The 24872-nt window shown below is 31.9% G+C and overlaps 1 protein-coding gene across 1 annotated transcript in view; it reads left to right on the forward strand.

The window, feature by feature from the left end:
- Nucleotides 1–14501: 14501 nt before the first annotated feature.
- The window catches only part of LOC105620292 (probable G-protein coupled receptor B0563.6), a 33622-nt gene continuing 23251 nt past the window's right edge, over nt 14502–24872 (forward strand). The window contains exon 1 of the mRNA XM_012201796.1: nt 14502–14718. Within this exon, the coding sequence (XP_012057186.1) occupies nt 14502–14718 (217 nt within the window). The remainder of the gene's footprint in view (nt 14719–24872) is intronic.

Consider the following 24872-nt stretch of genomic DNA (forward strand, 5'->3'; position numbering starts at 1 on the left):
TCTCTCTCACTCTCTTTCCGATTCTCATCTGATTAAATACATGTGTAATGGTTGACTCGTAGAAGCTTTACCATCCTCAAATTGATTGACACATGATGTGTATTTGTTAAATTGATTGAAACGTGGCCAGACATGTGATGGCAAAGCGTCGCACGCGCGGCGACCATAAATTGTGTCAATTGAACTTTATAAATAACCGAAATTGTTGATGTTATATTCCTGAATAGTATTAAAGGAACGTAATAACCACGGTTGAAATCTCACTATTTTGCCGAAGATCAATCGTCTATAAAAATTGTATCTTACAGTTCTTTAAAAAAGGAAAATCATTAAGACTTCATTTTTTCGAATATACAATTTTGACAGGCAATTGATGTAGTAAGAGAGATCTCCAGCAGGAAGATGGCAACCATAATAATAATCATCCCAAGCACGCTATTTCAATATCTGTATATGTCTATGTAAAGAGAGGAAACACTTCGAAGCGCTTCCTCCTTTTGGGAAAAATGAAACTTTATGGCTGTACGAGAAAGAATAGCGGAAGAAAAAAAGAATATTTGAAATATAAGTACGTCTGTTGAATAGACATCGGCTCTTTGGAAAAAAATTCTGCTCTTTGAATTCCTCCCACTTCCGTAAGTTCGCAACTTCGTTCCGAGACGCGAAGAGAAATGAAGTTGTATTACGACTAAAATAACGCCCTCAATTGGGAGAGAGCGCTTTGTTTCCGTTATTCGACGTTTCTTAAATATGCATGGAAAGTTGCGGGAAATTAAAGATTTGTTTTCATGTGCTCGGCATAATATGACGCCGATAAAACACGGTCGGCCGAGATGGAAATTTTCGACATCATTGTCGTCGTCGTCACCTTATTTCGTAAACGGCACGGCATTTGCTATTTGAAATTCACCAGCAAATAGTGATTCGATAGTTAAAACTGGTTGTTTGATTTCTCAGCCTTGATAAGAAGAGATTTTAGCTCTTCTTCCCGTTTTTCTTCTCCTTCGAGTGACATTAGGCGTCTCGACATTAGACGTTCTTGTAAAAATGAGCGTCCTCAGCGCTGGCGGCGGGAATGATTCGTTCGTTCAAATGCTCTTAGCATGCAAAACAAAGGGTCAACTTTGTTTCTCCTACCCTGCAGCGCAATTAGTTCCGCGACGAGGAAGTTATAATCGCGTTCGCGGCTGTTTGCGAGTTTTGTCCGGGGTCGGTGCAAGTTTTTCTCCGGCATTTGCGGCGCCAACCATATCTCGGCGATCTCTCTTCCCTGCTTCTATATTCCCTGTTCTCGCGCGAGTAACGTTCTCATTTTCGAGGCGGATATTTCTCTGTCGCCAATCGCACGGCAACACGTCCAGGAACATTTCGCAGTGCGAAAGCTTCGGATCGCGAATTGTCGCGGTAATCAATCAATAATAGACACTAAGAAACACGAATTTTTTAAATTTCTTCATTATATTGCTCCCCTTCTTTTCTCTCTTTTTTTCACAGATTTGCGATCGAATTATATGATGATGTTGCGTCTTTCAGACTTTGCTCCTTAATGGTTTAAGGGTAACGTAGAATGGAAAAAGAACATGACTTTCTTTTAATTAGCGTTATTCATAATTATGAAAAATTAAACAGTTTATGCTATTATAATTGTTATTTCACAAACATAATTTTGAGAATTTTTAAAAAAGTGTTAAGTGAATCGTTTTAGTTTTTAAATATACATTTTGATTTATTTTCAATTTTAAAACTGGTAAAAAATTTATTTTTTCAAATAGAATCTTTGTGTTTCAATATTTTAAAACGGTTAAAAAATTAAGTATTAAATTAGCCGATTACAATCGCGTACAAATATTTATTATATTTGTATATTTAAAGAATTGTGCGATAGATTACCACAATGTATTACATCTAATCTAATTCGATAGAATCGTAAAAAATTAAAGTACCTAGTTGGAAAATTTATATTAAATTTAATACATTTCACATGTTCCAAACAATCCGCCATTTTTTATGTTAATTTAACACAAGAAAAATATGTTAGAAAGCAATACAAACATTATATATAAAAACACAAAGAATGTAACATCTTGACACAATTTTTTAAAAACAATTTAGAAATTGTGAAAACTTTCCTTCAGTAAGATTCGAATTAATAATATTAAATTAACTGGTATATTTTATTCATTTATCTTACGATTTACGTTGTAAAGCACATTATTTTGATTTGCTCATTTATTCAGAAATCGCGTTTAACATAAAAAAATGTTAAATATTAATTTAACACAAAATGTTCAAATACACAACAATCACATTACGTTAAATTATTAATATTACAAATTATTAATATTCAAATATGTTAAAAATTCAACACAAAAATTTTAATGAGGACTGATAGTAAAACAAATACAAAGTATTTTTTACTGTACATTTTTTTATTTTTATTTAAAAATGTATTTGTGTGTGTGTGTGTGTGTGTGTTGTGTGCATACTAATTTATATTATTTATATTAATTGTGCTTACTAATTTATAATAAATTGTAACAATTTAAAATGTGACTAGATGCATTCTTCTTAATATAATTTAAATCAATTTTCATTGAAAAACAAATTATTTTTTATTTGACTATCAATATAAATATCAAATTATTATCTGCAATGATACTAGCGATATATATTATCTTAATTTTTTTCATCAAATGGGATCTTATATTTTAAAACCGATTTCTGAGAATGCAATAAAAGCAAAAAATTCCGATTGTGGCTTTATCGGATTAAAACGCGCCGCGACTTTCATGCACTCATACAATTTCAGCGTGAAAATCTGAAACCTCCCGCTTTAATCAGGGTGTTCGCATTTCTGCAGCCTTGGATGCAGCGATTGTCACGGAGCCTTAACAGCTTCCGCGTCGCCTCGTGACCGCCGTTTGTCGTGACGCGTAATTATCCTCTAGTCTCTAACTGGAGTATTATCGATATAAGCGGAGGACAAGTGCTCTCATTAATTAGCTTCAACTTTCCGGTCGACGAACCTCGAGTGGGTCGCAATTTGTCGCGAATCGCATGCGACAGCGTGACGCAGTTACACGCTGTTTGCGAATCCGTCTCGGCGAGTGCGACGACGTCTTCGTTAATTACAATGTAACGATTGCGTGCGAAGGAATCTACAGAGTCAGAGAGTATCAAAAGTCGTGCAATCTCCACGAGAATTAAAATCAAAGATAATCGTTATCAGATAGACAAGGAAAAGACGTTTCAAGAGCTCTGATGTATAATATTCAGTAAGAATTTTAAATAGATATTATATTATATAAAATAAAAAAAATATATATATATATATATATATAATTTAACACTCTCTCTTCTCTCTCTTTTTCTTTTATTATTGGCATTATTTTCTTTTTTATTAATATATATACTTGAAGAAAACATGATTACAATTAATTAATTATAATTTATAGTTATTTTCGACATAAACTACACTAAAAAATTTTAATTTTAAAGAAATATTTCTTTGCTCGTATTAAAAAAAAATTATTTCTTTGGATCAATGAAAATTTATTTGAAAATAAGATATTGTACAATAAGATATTGTACAATATCTTATTTTCAAAGAAATTTTCATCGATCGAATACGAAGTAAAGAAATATTTCTTTAAAATTATTTTTTTTCAATGTATGTATTTTTCAATGTATATTTTTTATAACTATAAAAATGGAACTTCTAATCATAATTATTTTATTACGCAAAGTCACAAATATAATCAAATAAGTTTTTCTTATAATCAGTATTCTAAAAAATGTTTAAAAAGATGTAGAAATGTAATTATAGATTTATCTTATTAAATAAAAAGTATACAAATGTAGAGTCGCATGATTGTACAGCCGAATACAAGAAATACACGTGTTACATCTGATATTTTTGTACGTATTACATTACTCACGAGATGGAAAATGACTCTTGACAAAGTGACAAGGATCCTGCCTGAAATGGCGAGACAAGTAAAGAAAGAATATCATTATTTGATCATCGATGAAAGGTTGAAAATGCCGATGTCATTGTTCCGCTGAAAGGAAGAAAAGAGATTTTACGATGCGTCTGATATAAAAGGAGGATCTTGTTATCTCGGTTACTATCGGTGACATAATCTTTTCTTCACTCTCGCCAGCGGATGGTATTACGGCATAAAGTTTATCACACGTGATACAGTGCCGTCTATGTGTCAGATCCACTACCATCCCCTTCGTCCTTCTCTTCCTCTCAATGCTGATTGTGAGAGTAAAGTTTTCAATAATTGTAAATAAAGTTATTTATGACTATACGTAATTACATAATAAAATAATTATAATTAAGAACATCATTTCTATAATTACAATATTAGTTATATTATACATAATTATTAACAATAATTATTAACGTTATAAAAATGGAGTTCTTAAGCATAATATTTTACCAATTACAGTCATAAATATCAAAAACTTTTCTTTTATTATGATCTCAAGAAAATGAGATTATTACACGTTCGATAAGGTCACCAAGTTTTTTTTTTTTAAATAAGGCACAAAACCGTCGTAAAAACTCGAGTCCGCGATATATTTTAGGGTGACCTCCCCTTCTCGAATTCCCATGACGAATGTAATGATTTACTACATGGATAACCGCGATCTTTTTCATCACAATCGTTATCGATGAGCGGCGGAAAGTCGCGAAAGCGCGTTTTTACTGGAGGAAAAAGAAGGGAAAAAGAATCGTTATTCTCGATTTAACCTGGTCAAGTCTCTTGACGATTACTCCGCCTCTGTGCGTGCAAGGCGATTATTATGTAACAATGACGATGATGAGATTACGAGAGACCTCGCGTAAACCTATTTCCATTTACTGAGTAAACGAGCGCGAACGACGACGCTTTATGCGTTGACATCGGTTTTAATTATGCTATCGATAGCTCGATAAGCACCTGCTAAAATATTTTTCCCATATTCCGGCCGCGTCGACCTAATTTCGCTACTGGTGGTAAAGTTTAATTACCTTCCGAGAGAGAGAGCAGGCCGTTTAAAGGAAATAACGATTTAGATAATTCGTTTTTCCAACGAAGGGGAGAGAGAGAAAGAGAGTTTAATATGTAAAATATTCAGAATTGAATATTTAAAATATCTAATAATAAAATATTTATTAAAAATATTTAATAAAAAACTTTATATAATACGGTGAATGCTAAATACTTTAAAAAATTTTTAAATAATTTTTCACAAATTCAAGACGAAAACTTCATAACCATATGCTTAATAGCTTACAATTAATTTCAAAGACACAGGATGTATATCAAAGTTGAAGGAAAAATTTCGAAAATTACTTGGGTTATTTTGATGAGACTTTAAACGTATACAATTGTACGTAAAGATAAAAATCGTTACAACTTAAAAAGGATGCGTTTCAAAGATTATAAAATAAAAATGACAAAAATTTAATTTTTTTTTCGCGATATTATTTCATCAATTAATTATTTTCTGTCAAAATGGATTGTTTCTTTTTTGCACGAAACCTAATTTTTCGAGTTGTATCACTTTTGAAGGGAACGATATATAAAATAGGCTTCAGCTTTAGTTTGTTAAAATCGAGCTTCTAAGGAGAAAGTAATAAATAATCGAAATTAACGGCGATACTTTAGTATACACGGGAATAAATTAAATCTCATCTGCACGTTTTACACGCCCCGCGTAGCTCTTTCGTGATAAATCTTCTTTCCTTGAGACACTTCAGTATCTCGAGCCTCAACTTATGGAAGATAAATCTCTATCTTTGTAACACGCGATGTCGCGGTTTATTCATATCACGTAGGAACCTGGCTTTTAGTTTTCAATTATCTGCGACACCTGTCTAATTGTTCTACTGAAAGAAGCATCGCGAGAGAGGACATGCTATCGGCGTGGACAGCTTTGTTATAAGCAGGCTTTGCCAAGTTTCTCACGATAAACTTCGGTCTCCTACTATAAGCTTCACGTTGCTTCAAGCGAGTGTATAAGAACAGCGTAAGAAAATAAGAGTTGAACGAACTGCGGCACAAATAAGTAATTAAATAATATCGGCAAAAAGAACATGTTCCTAATCATTTTTGTCACTTTCGTTTCCACAACCTTTAAAGAACATCTTTTTTATATGATGATTTTGATAATTTTTTTAAACCGTATTCTTCCTGTTCTTATTGAATTGTAACAATTTTTTTTATGAAAATAAAATTAGTTTACTTTTGATATTTGATAGAGTAATTACATTATATTATTATCTAGCTCTCTATTTACGTTTAAAATTTTATATTAAATTATTAATTTTTTATAAACGTTTTATCAAATTTCGATGATGTCATGGGAATTAACATTTTAAAATTTAAATAATTATTTAAATGCAATTAAACATTACGTTTTTGGTAAGTGCCATAGATATATGAGACACTTTAGTTATTCTCAAAGCACTAAGTATCACTTAATAAAATAAAAATAGGATATACAGTATCAAAGCATTTATCGAAATCACCTCGAGCCATCAAGAATTTAAGATCAAATACCTTTTACGAGAAAGACAAGCACGTGGAAAGAAGTTTGCAGAGAAAAATGGAGCAAAGTTTCGTCGAGCAGAAGCTCGCCAGCAACTGAGAGTGTTGCAAACTGTATAGAACCTATGCTAATCCACCAAATGGCGCAAAGACGTGTTATAAGCGTAAAATCGGCTTGGCTCATTCCCCTGTGCCCCTCGCATTGTGTCCCACAATGCATACCGATAGATTTGGAAGGATGATCTTGAGTGACATTCCCGGCGGAAGACGAATGCATAATGCTTAGTACGCCCTGAGTTTCCTTCTTCGTCTCTGCGTATTTTTAAGTCGCAGCTGCTGCGTGGGTTGAAGAGAATGCAGTGAGGGGGTGAGAGAAAAGGAGAGAGACCTCCTCAGTGCAAAACTTGCGGGAGTTTGTTACCCCGTCGCGAAACACATTCGTGCACGTGGTCGAGGAAATTGTAAAGTTTCCTACGGGACTTTTGCGCCACGTGTCAATTCCACAACGCAGTTGCTTTCCTCCAGCACCTTTTTACCTCGCCCACGCTTTCCGTCGTATGTTATGCCAAAATATTAACCGCTACACATTCTTCGGCGAATTTCCTACATCTCTGTGTCTCTCGTATTTTCTAGTTTCTCGAGTACGGTCATCCAGACGATAAAAGCGGTTTTCTTGCGAATTTCGATAACTCTTACGATTGTAATTTGATATGCGTATCTAAAATTGATTTGTTAAATTTGCTTAAAGTTACCGTCAATCCAATATTCCGCAACAAACTGATGTATTAAAAGAAAAGTTTTTGATATTTGTGACCATAATTACATGATCATAAGTGATTATTACTGATATATTAGTCATAATAATTATATTTATATTATATTATAGTTGATATCGACAGTATTGATTAAAAATATAGATATTTATTATTATTACAAAAATGATTATAATTACTATAATTATAATTATAATTATAGTATATAATATAGTCATGTTTTCCAATGTTAACTATTTATATATTTTTATAGAACTATAAATATAATTATTTCTAACATTATAGCAGTAATAATCAAAAAAGCGAGATATCATTATTATTACAAAATTACTTTTAAAATGATAACATAAAAAATAAAAATTTTAGAATACTTTACTTTTTATTTCTGTATATGTTAATGATATTTAAAATTCTATGGTGAACACTGAAACGTGTACACTATATAATAGTCAATCTCAAGAAAAACTATAACTTATTTAATGCGAATTAAAAAAAGGTTAAAAACGCTGGCTTAAGTGATAATTACTGTCCTCGCAACGTGGCTCTTGAGATCAACAAAGAAACGAAAGAAAAAAAAATCAAAGTTTTATCTTATTTCATGCCTAACTTTCTATATGAAATGCTATACATTATTAATAAAGTTAAGTTCAAAGAATTAAAAGTAAAAAGTTCGCGATCGACAATATATGTATAGTATACATTATATTGAATTACCTTTTCATAGACAGAAGTGCACTAAGCTTTATTTTTAATGTCCTAACTCTTCGATCCCGAGGACTGTTGTTTCACCGGACCGCTCGTGATTTATCGCCGAGATATTTTTGCAATCCACGTGCTGGCCACGCAGACAACAACTGACGCATGTGTACGCAACGCGGATCGAATTGCAACGTTTTAACGTAACGATCGACCCCTATACTCAATGCACTCCACGCGCTACCCACATGCCAGTTTTCATCACCCCGCACACCCACCGATACTTTTATGCAAGAATTACGGACGCGACGGTCGCGTACGAATAATTATCATCAACGAAACCATAAACTCGAGCGAATTAATTTGACAAAAAACGAGAAATGTCAATCCTCGCACTTTATAAGAGAAAAAGAATGGCAATTTAGTGTGTGAATGATAAACGGAAAATAATTTGGCTGAAAGATCTAAAATTTTATTATTGTAGATACAAATTTAAAAATAATTTTGTTGCACAAAATTATGTTGTACAAAATTATGTTGGACGCAAAAAAAATGAAAACAATGTTGTAACAAATTTTAATGCCTCAATAAAATAATTTGTTCGATGACAATTTTAACGTTTGACGTTTAGTTAAATATTATGTAAGAATGTATATACATTTTTACATAAATGCAATGTATATGAAATCATAAATGCTTATTTATTTTGAAATTTTATGTTAATAATAAATAAAAGTATCTAAATACATCTAAGATGCGTTTGAGATACCTGTATTTAAGTGTTTTATTTTTTGAGTATCCGTACCTAGGCATTATTTAAAAAAAATGTATCTTGTGCACAACATTATAAATTGTTGCATTTTTCTCTTACAATTAGTGATAAAAAGCAAATAAAAATTAGAATATAAAATGTTCCACTTGTCGAAAAGAAAAATGACAAATTTCTTCCGATTGACAATAATTGATAATAGCATCGATCTTTGCGAGTTGATGGATGAGATGATTTCGATTGAGGTGATTTGATTGGCAATAACGTAGATAGAGAGCGAAAGCGATTACAGGATTGAAACTCGAAACCTTCGTCAGGCAATAGAATCGCTGAACCTCATCAGCACGCAAAAAAGTACTCTCTCTTTCTTTCTCTCTACTTTTATCACCGACTTTTTCTTGATTCCTCATCAAACAACTCGATTATGGAAATACTGGTTTTTTTCCATTTTAAAACGGCACACATATATTTCCATTCTACTAAAAACATATTGAAATATTATAAAAATACAAACTAATTACTTTTATGCAGCTTGATTTATATTAAATTTTAAAACAATAAAACTAATATAAGTATTTTTACTTAAAAAAAAACAAATAAATAAATTCTTATTTTTTCGATGACATAATATTATCAAGAACTTTTCATAAAAATTTTACAATTTATCTTAAAAAATATTCCCACTTTTATTATCATTTTTGTGAAATTATATCTTATATCATATTTTCTTTTAAAATTATTTTAATATTATTGTAAAATTATTTTAAAATTATTGTAATACATAAAGGTTTTATTTAAAACATTTTTTTATATATTATTTTAGAAAAGAAATACACGTTTTTCACGTTTTTGAACATCATAATGGGGACGTTTCTATGATCATCAAGTTTTAGCAATTTTCCACGTAGATTTCGCTATCAATTTTTTTAAATACTCGTGTAGCATTATGTTAATAATATTCAAATAGTACTCATATAATGTAATCATAAGTTTTTTGGCATGGGATAATTCAGCGGAATTATTCATCCTATATTAAATCATTGACTACCTCATAGCTCCTGTTTCGTAAAGAATATTCCAATCTCAAAGGTTAACATGGTTTATAATTAACTCAAAAATTTTGTCACGTCTCTGCAAGTTTCGGAGACTTGCAAGCAATCTCATCTATTCTCAACCCTGTTCCATCAACCTTAGCTTTAGCGCAATTTGATGGTCTACCAACCGTGATTTTGCAGTTTATACTCGAAGAGGAAAGTCCATTAAGTTGTGATCATCATTTCAGTAGCGATTGCATTATCGCAGTGCGAAATGAAGAAGGACATTGTGAAAGGTTTGCTGGAGTGGAGAGGCTAGCATATCTCTCGGTTAAGTGATCGATAAGCTATCCGCAAAACGGCACACGCCCTATTTGCTTTATTATCGAGTTAATGATCTCCGAGGTGAACGTCGCGAAACATTTACGAAGCAAAGTGTAAAACGTACAAATTTACAGGACATTATCCCGAAGTCGGGATCGCGGATTAATCCCCCCGGTGATTCTTGGTATACATGAAAGCTCGAGTAACCTCCCCGTCTCGGCAAACGATCCCGGTTTAGCTGTCATTCGTGAGTTTATTACGACGGACAGTTGATTATTTCATTTAATATCCAGGTCATTGTTTGCAATCTCACCAGACCGTGCAACGAATCGCTAGCTCTAATAAATTTTTGCAAATCAGTTCATTCCGTTCGTGACGGATGTTCATGATGAATATAAAGACTGTCGTGAAAAACGCGAATGGTCTTCTATTTTTGAAAAGATATAAAAGATTTTAAAAAGACTTTCATGGCATTTTAAGGTTGTTATAATTGTGCATTTAGATTTTCCAAAAAAAAATCTGCTGTTTTTTAAAATACTTTTGAAATATTTTATTTTTTTAAACTGTAAAATTATTTTATTATATGAATGAATTTGATATAAAATCATCTTCAATTATAATTTCATAAAAATAATAATAAATTTAAGAAATAATATGATGATGATTTTAAGAAATAATAAATCTTCAAAAATTTAAATATACATAGTAAAAAGCCATAAGAATTGATTTTTTTCTATATCTTATTATTTTGATAATAATTGTTTAAAAATATAAGCGTTAATTTTCTGTGAAATACTTTATCTTAAATTTTGAACATTGGATATATATGTATGAGAAAAATGCACGACTTAAATTTTTATCATATTTTATCAAGTAATCATGCTAATAAGAGCCGATTAAATTTTTGTGTTTAATAATGTATTTCAAAGAGAATCAAATCGATTTGCACAATTGTAATATATTATGTTTGTAATAAAATAATGCTAGAATGATTGTTTAATATTTACACATTACAAAAACGTTTTAATATTGATGCATATTGATAAATGTTATATTTGAGATCAAATATTAAAACTCGAGTGAATTAAATTTCAAAAAATTCAAATAGACTGTATCTAAAATAATTTTTCTTAGAAATACGATATAATAAATAACAAATGTTTATAAACTCTAAAACAACCTAATACTATGAAGATGCCTGTTTCATGATTCGGTTTTAGAATGCGAGAGAATTGTTAAGCCATCGCTAATCCCAATTGCTTCGTGGAAGCCTAAATTTCTGATCCTCAGCAGACTAATCTACGGTATAACGGTATAAAAGCACTCCCTTACAGTTTCATTTACAATCCTCGAGGAGCACTTCTACAAGGCAGCACGGCTTACTACGAAGAAGCAAGGAATAGGCTGCGAATAGCTATCTTCCGCCTCGGCACTTAGAAGAGAAAACATTTCTTTTCCGACACGAGTGTCGACAGCTGTAGCGATAACGATACTCGACACATAATTGCATCTATTTTGCGTTCAATAGTAACAACATCAATATCGTCATGACACGTTTTGTAATGCTTCGAATAGTTCGATGCAAAGATTGAGGTAAAAGAGAGACTGCGGCGAAAAAAAGCTGCAGGCGAATCAGTACGATAAGAAATTTGAAGCGAATATTTTGTTTCCCAATGTAGAAAATCGATTTGGGATCCCTACCGTAACTCGCGTCGCTCGAAAACTTGGGAAATACTTTTTGCGGATGAAGTTCCCGGGAATCGCGCCAGGGACGTCATCGAAGCGAAACGCGATACCCAAACTTCGGTCTTGATCGCAAACTTTGCAAAAATGCACCGGTGGACGTGTAAAGTGCACTTAGGTATTTCGTTCCAATGACAGATCGACAAATATATAGAAAGAGATGCATTAGAGAAGCGCACAGACTGCATAAAACGCGCTTCCGTCTGGAACTCTGGATTCACGTGAAGACGAAAGACACGAAGATTATATTCGTTTTGCGGACGACAGGCGCGACAGTGTTCCTCCTTCACCGCCTCTCTTCCACAGAGAGGGAAAATATCTCGCCACGGAGGGAATTCGCGGCGACGCGGAATGGCGAGCGTCTTGAATATAAACCGACTATGAGGTGATTCCGGTTCACGCCATCGTCTACGAGAGAATGCAAGGGGATGCTATCCATTTTCGTTCAGGATCTGAAATTCAGCCGCGCTTCTTCAATCGCAAACTCTCAAAATCCGGAAGTGGAAGAATCGACCTATCTGAATCTAAATCCCTACGTTGCATTGCCAGTAACGATTTCCTTCCTACGAGACTAGATGGGACGAAACGGTTCTGTTCCGGATTTCGCGACCGCTCCTCTGCGAGAAGCTGAGCCATGAAGAATCACGCAAACGCGCGAAGCTCGCTTCATTAGTGTTCTTTTCGCGACACAGGACGTTCGATTTTACCTCCAATCATATTCCGCATTCTCGCGATCCCCTTCAACCTTTTGATTCGGAAACGTAGATTCATGAAAGATACGTGATGAGACAGACAAGTTTGACGAATTTATTTGATTAGACGTATAACATTCATTTAATCCATAATATAATATCATGACGGGGATTGATTGCTAAATTTTGTTTTTCAATAACTTAATTTTGTTTTTACATAATTTGTCGTTCACTTCAATGAATTTTAATTCACACACATAAATATAACTTTAATTCAGCTCACCTTTCAGAGCTAACGTGAGTCTATTGAACTCATTCAATTATGTCCCTCCAAAGCTGACAGTGGATTTATATAGTGAAATTATTTGGATAATAAAGATTCTAATGAGTAAAAATAATTAAAGCTTTCTTCTGTGAATGTTAAAATAAAAAATATTATTATATTTGAATTTATTAGTTCTTAATTCTTTTATCTATTATTGTAACAATTACCATTTTATATGAAAATATCAAAGAATCCGCTTTTCTTTATATTACAAATTTCCGCAAATTTAGATTATTCTTCTTAAAATAGATTCTTAATATTTATTCTTTTTTTTATTCTTATGTCACTTTATTTCTTGAAATTAATTAATATTTTTTAATTATATATTAAATAAAAATATATATTAAATTAATTTTATTAAGATCCAGTGTCAGTAAATGTGTTACAGATTTTGGCATTAGTTTTGGATTTAATCCAGAATTAGTTTAACAATTTAAGATGACGATTTTGATTATTTTATTCATTTGACTCTTACTTGGATTATATAGATAGAAGATTCAAAATCAGAACTTTACGACCATTTCATATTTTAATATGTATTGAAGACTCAAATTGCGATGTGTATAATTTTTTGTACGTATTAGTTATTGTTAAATATTCACAATAATTCAAGTACTGTTAATTGCTCCAAATTTTTATACGGAAAGAATAATTTTACTGAAAAACTATTTACTTTAAAAACTTGAACAGATATACAGATATACTGAAAATATTTTTGTTGGACCACCATCAAATAATTTTATTGGAAGCATGATGAACGATGCTAAAAAATTTTGACATTCTATCAATGAGCGTCCTACATAATTATTTTGATGCTACCAAAAAATAATTAAGCTAAATTTTTAAAAATTTGAATAAAATCGTTCTTTTTGTGCATATCTTTCTGTTTTTCAACCTTCGCGTGCGCTTGTGGTTAAAATCCCCCGAATGGAGTATGAGGAAATAAATACTCGCTGCGGTAGAATGTATCGGATTTGCGGAATACACACGAACGACTTGTTTGTTTTCAGGATAGCGTGGAACGGCGCAGCTGCCGCACGATGGCGGCGTACAAATTGTCAGGAAGAACACGTTCGGATTCCTCGGTGAAATAAGCAACCGCGGATATCGTAAGTGGTAAAGCCGCTTATTCGAGCCGACGGACTTGGCTTAGACTTCTAAATTCTCAATTCTCTCTCGACGCTTCCATGGTAAAATGAAACTTTCGTCGCACCTGTTGCATGACATTTTTTATGAATGTGCGCGCTCTTGACCGGCGTGTGAAACTTGTTCTCTTGTGAATCGTGTCATCGAATCGCAACGGTCTGATTCGGATGTGGTTCGAAAAGGTTTGTGCGTATCGTTCCTAACTTTACTAATCTCGTTCGTAAATTCAGATCGTGTTGTCGTCAGCTACCATCTCGCTCGAACATCTCGGAAAAATGCGATTGCTCTACTAATTAATTACTAATCGATCGGAAACGCGTGTCACGAGATGAATACACGGCAGTTGAGTGAGCGAATTCGAAGATGGATCTGCGGGTGCGATGGAACGGGGAAATTTATTGCGAATTGTGAAAGGCGTTGAAGTGAGAGAGAAAGAGAGCAAGAGAAAGGCAAGATGACGGACCTGCTCAATATAAGCAAGATCGAGAATATCTGCCTGCTACCGGAAGATCTGGACAAGCAGGAGGATCCTCGAACACCGACTTTGAGAAGAGTCAGTTACGGTATCGTGTTGCCGACCATTTGTTGTCTCGGCATCATCGGAAATATCTTGAATCTCATCGTTCTCACGAGAAGAAATATGCGCGGCACTGCTTATGTCTACATGAGAGGTGAGATCATCTATCTGTCTATCATTATTCGTTTCTAATTTTCTAGATCTAACTTCACTAAATATTTCCAGAATCCAGATCAAAATTGTCACAGAATCATTAAATTCTGATAAACATAATTAAACTATTAAGTATAGCAATTAAATCTTATAATTTAATATTATTAAATTATAATATTAATTCAAGAGTAGTTATCTAATTTTTTTTCACATAAACGATAATCTGGATTGTTTTTATATCCTACAGTTACAAATCACTATTATTAATAATATATTGTATATTATTGATTGTTTTTTTGATTTATTAATATTTGGAAACATTATGGACACGGATTTATTTATAATTTTTCTGAAAAATGTAAGTAAAAATCAAATTAATATATAGGGTTAAAAAAACAATTTAGCATTTACATGATAGATAGTACATACCATACTAAATAAAAAAGTCTTAATGAACATAGATCGAAAAACTTAATTTCAAAAAAACCGTTTCTAAGATAAATAATTTTGTATGTTACTAGCATAACTGATTCATTGGTTTCATGTCGACGTAAAGATTTATCTCAGTGTTTACAAACAGCGTTCTGAATGTTCTGATTCAATTTCCATACATACTTTATACCGAAAAATTTCATCAGGAATTAGAAAGTTAACATCAATCAAACATTAAGATTGAATAGAATTATGGGAGATTATTTTATTGGACCCGTAATTCTCCCAAATAGACGACCGTGCTACTTATCTCAATTTTTCTGTTTCTATTTCGTAAAAAATAATTTATTAAAAAAGAAAGAAAATATATTAAACAATATATATTTTATAATTCCCATTTTCTCGCTGTTAAATAAAATATCCCAGATGATTATTCTAGGGTTAATATAAAATCGTATTTATAATGAATCATAATAATTAATGAAAATCTTTCTCTAGTCTCTATAACTTTAATACAGTATTTCTTTGTCACAACCGCATAGTTCGTTTCTAGACCTTTTTGAGATTGGAGACGGAATAAAATTACTGATGTCACAACAAGCATTTTTTCAACAGTGAAACGAAAACGAGCTAGTAGTAACGAAAAATAGATCTGAAAATAGTTTTCTGTATTGATAACATTTTACTAGATAAGAGAAAAGTGCGAGCTAGATGCATTGAAATAGGAGATACCGAGGAGGAAAAAGCGGCACCATTATCAGTATAATATCTTCCAATAAAATTATTCCATGTTTACGTAATATCGGCATAGAAAGCGATTGCATTATTTTCAGTGAGATGCATTATCGAACGGTCAAGAGCGCGCGTGCTTCAATACGTCGTTAGCGCGTGCGTCATCTATTATCTACAATCATTATCAGCCGTCCAGATAAGACACATGTCTAAAAGACGTTTATAATGCATCTATGATGTCTTTTAGACATGTATTATCTGGATAATTGTTTCCAACGAAACTATTAAACTATTTAAACAAACAAGAAATTAAGGGATATTATTAAACATTAATTCTTTGTGATAATTATTTTTCTAACTATTTTTATTAAACGGAGAAGTACTTGGTTTTTGAATCAACTTTATTTAATTTGTTGGTTTAATATACACAATTGGAAAATATGTATTAAATTTAACACATTTCGCGTGTTTTAAACGTCCATTTAAATTTTTGCGTTACAAAACGAATATGTTAGAAAATACATTATGTAAAAATATGTAAAAATACATAATGTACGTTAGCACAAACATTATGTAAAAAGTAATATGCAAAAATGTAATACTTTGAAAACAAATTGTGAAAACATATTTTTTCAATAAAATTTATAATATGTTAAATTAACAGATACATTTTTTACATTTATCTCAAAATTTATATTTAAAAATTATTATTTTTGTTGTGTACTTATTCATAAATTGTATTATTTTAATAATACAATTTATGAATAAGTACATAACAAAAATAATAATTTAATAATAAAAAAATATAAGTGTTAATTTAAAGTCAAATAATATAATTATGTTAAATTTACGGGTATGTTAAAAATTCAATATAAAGATCTTAACAATGATCGGCTTTAACACAAGTTCAAAATATTTTTTATTTTTTGTATGAGGATCGAGATTTTTTACAAGCGCGCGAAGAACATATTGGTAACTTAAACTGCACGCAATTTTCTTTTCTTCCAATATAAGTTGAAAGGTTATTTACGTGCGCGCAATAAATGATCGCGCACGCTTTTTCAGTGCCGAACTTACCTAAGAAAATTTTAAGTGAAGGCTTCCAACCTCATCCTTCCTCGTTTTCTTCCTTCTCTGTTTTAAAAGAAAACACCTCAGAGGATACTCGCAAAAAAAGCAATTCGTTCACCTCATCCTGAAAGCCATTAGGGAATATCCTCCAAAACCACGAAAAAGTCGAAAATTCGACGTTACAGCCGCGCAAATTTTCTGTGGAGATTAACGGTCTGTTTCCCCGACTGGAAAAAGACGAGCATTACTCTCAATTAACCTTCCAATCGTTACGCCCGCTGATTCGACCATTTCACTGTAGACCGCTCATCAATATTCATCGCCATAGTTTCGCGGGACAACAACGCGATCGGGTATCTGTTTCGGAAATGCGCGCGTCGGGCACGTCGGAAAGCGTTTTCGGCTCGTGACTAGTTAACACTTTGACTATCAAGTTGATTTCGACATTGAGCTCTCGGAGACTGACAGTCGAGAAATGCGCGGCTGTTTCTAAAATAAGTATGTAGAATCAGAAAATAAAATCACAATACAAAATATACATCATACAAAAAAAAATAAAAGTAAATAAGAGTTAAAAAAATAAATAGAAAAAATATATATGTTAGATTATTTTGTATTTAATATATTATTTTAATATATTATTTAATATATATTAATAATATGTATTTAATAGTTTCAGATGAAACATAAATAATACTGTCACATTTGTAAAAAAATTAAATTTTATTTTATATTTATTTTATATATTTGAAATAGATAAAAATAAAGAAGTTAATAATTTCTTTGTTTAATAAATTGTTATTTTTAATATCTTAAAAATGTATATATATATATATATATATGTATAAAAATGTATAATAATTTACAATAATTTTTACTGACTCGAATATTTAATAAAATCGTTTTTAAACAAGTGAATAAATCATTTTACGAGTGACAGTTATTTATAATTATATTATTTCTAAATTGAACATCGATAAAAATAAATCTGCCATAGATATACAATTAAAGTGTTAAGTTCGTCTTACATTAAAAATAAACAAATTTTAAGCGATGATTAAACGCGAATCGAATTGACTATGAAAGCTTTTCATGAGCGGAAATGCGATTTCAAGTGTTGAGATGCGCTGTAATTATAACCGATAAAAATCTCCAAAATTGAGGATTTCTTGCGGCGCGAGAGCACTGCCAAACGAACCGGCGGCGATGTTTTGGCATGATGCCAAAAAGTAGTCGAAAACTTGTTCCTGAGCCTCCAACCGAGATTTCAAACCACTACAGGTACATACATATCGCCCAGGATGTCTCGGTTAATTTTTTTATCGTCGCGCCATTATTTGTACCGACCACCGCCTACGATTTCGATCAACCGCTCTTATTTATATAACAGTTCTTTCATCATCATTATAGACATTTCGAGGAAGAGGACGATATGTGCTATTGACATTGAACCTGTTGCCATGGGGATCGATATCGATAAATTAATTTGATATAAAAAACAGAGAAAAAAAATTCATTAGAAATAAATGGAGCTAATAAATTAGAAGTGCATTACTTCAATGTCGATATATCAATTAGAATTTATGTTAAATTTAGCATGTGCCCGTTTAAATTTTAATGTGTTAATTTAACATAAGATAAATATGTTAGGAAATAACATAAATATTATATAAAAAATTAAAACAAAAAGTGTTGACATAAGCATATTTCTTCAATAAAATTAGTATTTGTAATATGTGAAATTAACACATTTTATTCATTTATTTTAAAATTTACATTTTGAAACATATTATTTTTATATTATTTATTCATTTACTCATAAATTGTTATTTTAATACTAAAAAACATTGAATATCAATTTAACGCAAAATATTCAAATATCACTATCAGTATTATATTATGCTAAATTAACACTTTGAATATGTTAAAAATTCAACAAGAAAAATTTTCACAAGAACCGGTTTTAAAATATAAAATGTTTTTTACTGCGTATTTAGTTCGACATATCATAGACACATCAACAGCCGTGCATCAATAATCTTATATCTTTTTTTTATTGCAAAAATATAATTTCTAAAATGTAAGAAAAAATTCCATGTTTTTCAAAATAAACAACTTATTCTTATACACGTACATCGTAAGTTTCTACTCACACTTTACTGTCAAGATTCAGACAAACACCGTACAAAATATGTTGCTTCTGAAAAAGTATTAATTCATTTTTCAATTCAGAGAGTGGCGAAGATACATCGCTCATATAGAACGCAGTTGCTTTTGGATGAGAAAAGCAACAACAACGAGATTTCCGACGGTCGGGTCCAGCCATGCTTTCATGCTCGCTACGGTGAGTTGTCCTCCCTAGCTTCCGTCTCCGAGACAGAGGATTCGGCAGTTTTTGCGGCGCCTTCAACATCCGTGCCCGTTTCCGAGGCAACGTGGCCAGTGCATTAGGAGAGGAAATTACTCGACAATTCGATTTTAACATTTTCGTTGAGTTGCGCATCATGCTGCGTTTCGAATAGAACTGAATGGAACTAGGATTCATGGTTCTCGTCCCTCGGTGAGATTGCACGTTCCTAAGAGCCATGTCTTTATCGCCCTGGTTGGGTTCCTTAAGGATTATAGACCCTGCGGTCATAACACATCCTTATACGAGGCTTCTTCCTTTCGTTTAACTCCGCAGCCACAGCTGTAAAGCCGCGGAATACCTGGAGCTGTGCACTCCACAGAATTGCGCCACAAAAGTGCAAAATCGACTCTAAAATAGTTTATGCTACCGGAGCGCGCTCGTTGCGGAAGCATTGTCTTGCAGCACTCAATTTCGCTTAGTCTAGTTTCGAGTTAATTTCTTTTTCTATAAGACCGTCCCGATAAATTCAAATCTCTTAGCGCGCACATAGACGCATTAAGGATAACAAAAGATCGAACATGTGTCATTTCATACATCCAGAACTAAATTACCATATCTAAATTACAAGAAAAGAGTACACTTTTCAAAGAAAGATGATGATCCGAGGATGGAAGGACGGAATATAATTTTTTATGTATTAAATGTAGGTATTTAATAAAATTTCTAAAACATAATTTCTAATAATTGCTATTAATATAATTTCATAAATAAAAAATTTACTTAATATCAAAAATGCGATCTCAAAAAGAATACATAATATTCTTTTTGATTCTTAAAAGAATACGGCTGATATCCTAATATAAAAATAATAAGAAAAGAAAGGTAATTGGTTAAATTATGAATCTACTGCGCATTGCAATACACTGATTATAAATTATAATTAAATTATGATAATTGCAATCATTTTTTTTTCTATCAGCGTATCATGAAGTATCGGCGAATCGCTTATAGCATATTGTCGATTCGATATCGCTATCCAATAAAAATATTCCGGTATCAAAAGATGTCTAGATGCAAACGATCACGTGAAATTTCCGATTTACTCGGTTCTCTCGTGTGTGTTGAGAATACAACCTTAAAAGGATTTAGAAAATTAGAAAAGGTTGACGAAACAAAAAGAGAAAGATAGAGACAGAGACAGAGAAGGAAAATATGGCAGAGCAACATCACTTGTTCATGATCGAAGTTTCTTTGAATTTTGTCTCCTCTTTCCCTCTCCTTTTTCGATTCCCTATACCAATATATTGTATATACATGTACATATATATATATATATATATATACGTTACATATACACACACACATATATATATATATATATATATATATATATATATATATATATTGCACTTTAAGCGCCTTGCTTCGAGTTTCTGCAATGCTGAGCTCAACTATCCTTGATCCCGGAATCTATCAAGAAACTTAGTGTCTGAAGTGAATGTGCCGACATGTTACTCTTCTGTGAAAATTCTCACCTGCTTTCACCATCAAACTCATCAAGATTAATGACTTAACAAGCGATTCGTGAATAATGAAACTAATGAAATCTCATTCAAAAGTTCCATAAATATCGTGACAGTTGCTGCAAATTATGACTGCTGTTGAATGAATAACTTCGTCTTTATTACAATCGTTTAGAGTTGGATAGTAAATAATCATTACATTTTACATGCACCAAGACTTTCGTAAATGTTATGCTTTATTATATAATCTGAGTTAATTATGTCGATTAAATAATTACAGAAATGATCGAGGAAAATTATATCGGCCATTTTAGAAAAATAGACTCTATAAATCATTTCTTTTTAAATTGAAATATTAGGAAATTCAGAATAAGATATAGATAGATTAGAAGCATTTTAAAATATATTCTTAATATTTTTAATATTACAATTGTAAAACTACAACGTTTTTTTATTTCTCCAAAAATTAGATTTTTCTACTTATATGATTTCTGAAACGAATGATCATTCAATTCTATTAATCAGTTCTATTAAGAAAAGATAAATATTACTGATAAAAACATAAAATATTAACCAGTATAATTAAATTCATCGAGGAAAATCTGAAGAGGAGCTACGTTTTATATGTGGCATACAATCCGACTTCATGTAGGAATGGCGGAATAAAATCCTAAGAGTATCTCGTTCCCTTGCTGGTGTAATTCGAGTTTCTCGACTGGTCCACTACTACCCTTGATCTTGCTACCGAGCAAGGATATCCGTCTACGCATAAAGGAGACACGCAAAGAGACGCGTCTCTCGTGAGATCTGATTCACCTTTCATCTTATGATGTTGCAGAAAGAATATAAAGCTTAGGAGCTCTGCACAATAAAAGGAACAGAGAACAGAGAACACAGAATAAGAATTTCAACCTATCAGAAATCATGTATTGTGGAATACACAGTTTCTGTAAGGTTGAAATTCTTATTCTCTGTTTCCTGTTCCTTTTATTGTGAGGAGCCCCCAAGTGTATTTTACAGATATTTTACCCTCTGTATACGGTGGAAAATATTTTATCGATAAAAATATTCAGATCAAAAATATCAAATCATTGATTATTGTATAACATTTCCATCAAAATATTGACACTTCTTAATAATTTTTAGTTACTTTACATTTTTCGTTACTTTACGTTATTTTACATTCTTCTTTTTTTGTTATTTCCTAATGAATGTATTTTATTGAATGATCTGCATGTTAGAAAATATTTTCGATTATCGATAAAAAATCGGATAAAGAATGCCAACACTAATAATAATAATAATAACAATAATAATAATAATAATAATAATAATAATAATAATAATAGTTTTATTGAGAACATGGACGACAATATTTTATCTAGATGTCATGTAATGTTTTAATAATAGCATCTTTCAATAATTTATATTTATGTTATTTTACATTACTTTTTCTTTAGTTAAACATTTTTTAATACATTTTATAAAACGCTTTGTTGATGGCAAAAAGTATAATATTTTATCGATAAAATCGGAACAATCATTAATTATTATATTCCACAATTATATCCCACTATTATAATCCCACACAATGTAATAATGACATCTTTCAATTCATCTTTCAATTTATATCAATTATTTTTATTTTTTATTTATATTGTTTTATTTCTTTTGTCACTAATTATTTGCAGAAAAAATGCCAATATATTACTATCACTTTTTATTAATGACTTTTATTAATTACTGCAACTCTTTATTATCTAATAATTTCAAAAACAATTGCTAAAGATTCTAAATAAACTCACAACATTACTTAGTTTTTTGACATTTATTCTTTATTTATTTAAAGCTTAAACGTTTCGTATATATATTCTATACATTCTATAGCAGCTCACCAAAATGTGCTGATCGCCTGCCGGATACAAAACTTCCGGAAATTTCGTTAGAGAATAGGATATCAATACTATGACAGAAAATTGAGTAGGAAGCGACCTTCGCTATTCTATCGAAATGACAATGGCTTTTGTATCATCCGTATGCGCATACATGTTGCACTGTCGTCGTTAGAATTCCTGATAAGTCGGCGCCAATTCCGTTAGATAACTGAACGCGTGTGTATAGGTGTACTAGTGTCCGTATCCCTATACGCGAGGAGCATCAAAATTCCAGCGGCGTCAAATATCAGAGCGTGAAGCACACCGGCGGCCGTCACCCGGCATATCCGAAGGAGAGAAAGAAGGGCGAGAGTCTTTACGCTCTGCACGGCAGCATCGCGTACCGTAACACGTGCATCAGCACCGACGTGTATGTAAATAAGCGAGCGAGCGAGATGTGCTCGTTGCGCGGAGCGAGCGGGCGCATCGATATGCGCGACGTATGCACGTCGCACAAGGACGAGAGGATGCTGGCGGACAAGATAAGGGGGTTGCGACGGCCGAGGGTACGTGCCTTCGCGTCCGGAAGTATCGTGAATCGCGAGGCGTCGCTCAGGACGGAAGAATTCGCGGATGCATGGAGATGCGATTCGAAGCGTGCTCGGAAAATTGCAAAAACGCCACGTCGGCGGATATTTCTTTATTCCCGTCATCTTTGCAACTTGTATTGTATATTAGTGAAGTAGTTCACTCTACGTTATGTTCTGTCCGGATATTCATATCCTATGCCCAAGCAGAATAATCACAATAAGAAATTAATATAATATTAATCAATATTAATATCTGGTATAATAATATTACAACTTAAAATTCTAAGTTATAATCCCTATATAAATAAGCTGTTCTTTACAATAAAACTTATTTGATATAAATCTTCTATAATTTTTTATATTAATATTATTTTTAATGTGTATATCTAATAATATATATTTAATATATATATTATATATTTATCTGGGACAATTAAAATGGATACTCTGTACATATTACATAAAAACTAAATTCACTATTTTTATAGAATATTGGTAACAGCGTTACAAATAACGCATTACTTTTCTTGGTTAAAATAAATCGTGACTGAAAAAAATAACCGACTTTTAATAAATTCCATTTTGGAGCCACTTTGATTTTCATCATGCCTTTTTGTTCTGCTTGAATAACGGCGGGGAAAACATTCGCCGATCGCGCGGAACGACATCGTTAAATCACGTTGCTGAAAGACGCCTAAATAATGGCGAGCTATAGCTTTCGTCGGCTTTCAAGTAGTTTTATCGCGCCATGATCTTTTATCGATACGTCGTAACGCCCGTAACCATTTTCTCCAAGTTCTGCCATGACCTACTTTGTTTCCGCTTCGTTTACAGATGCCTTACATACGGTGGGTAAGTGACCGCCAACACTGCTGTCCTTCGATTCTTCTTTCATCTGTTTCCGCGTCTATTATTGCCGCGAAGCATTTGCCTACGGGCCAGATGGAGTTCAATCTTGCGGCAAAATTATTTCTATCGTGCCAATGTCATGGGTTGTTTATTTGGAATTTCCTAAATCTAGAAGTCTGAGAACGTGCAGAAAAATGTCAAAATATAGTTATCTCATGATATACTTGACAATAAATTGTATTTGTATTATTTGAATTTTAAATAATTATCTACTTCTTGTAATACTTATAATTATAGATCACAAATTTATATGTAATTTTTGCATTGCAATCTCACTCAAATATTAGATTATTGAAGATAAATAATATTCTATACATTCTTTGTCATTTAATATATTTATAAATTTATAAATTTTAATATACTTATATTTATAATAAAATATAAAATATAAAATTAAAAATAATTTTTAAATTGAAATAATTTGCGTTAAAAAAATATATATATATATCTATAATAATTAATATGTACGAATGGTATTCATACATTTAGTAAATTTATAAAGTGAGGATGTCCTAGACACGCTACGCGAATAATGAAGGAATGTCGTCTGGAAAAATTTTCTGTCTAAAACTTTGCGTTACCAATTTGTAACGTTATATGTGGAATGAAAAAAAAAATCTCGAGCTAAATGATGATTCTTTTGTCAAGGGAAAAGAACGGGTTCCGTTTCTTCC

The sequence above is a fragment of the Atta cephalotes genome (assembly GCF_000143395.1).
Source record: "Atta cephalotes unplaced genomic scaffold scaffold00025, whole genome shotgun sequence".
Lineage (NCBI taxonomy): Eukaryota > Metazoa > Arthropoda > Insecta > Hymenoptera > Formicidae > Atta > Atta cephalotes.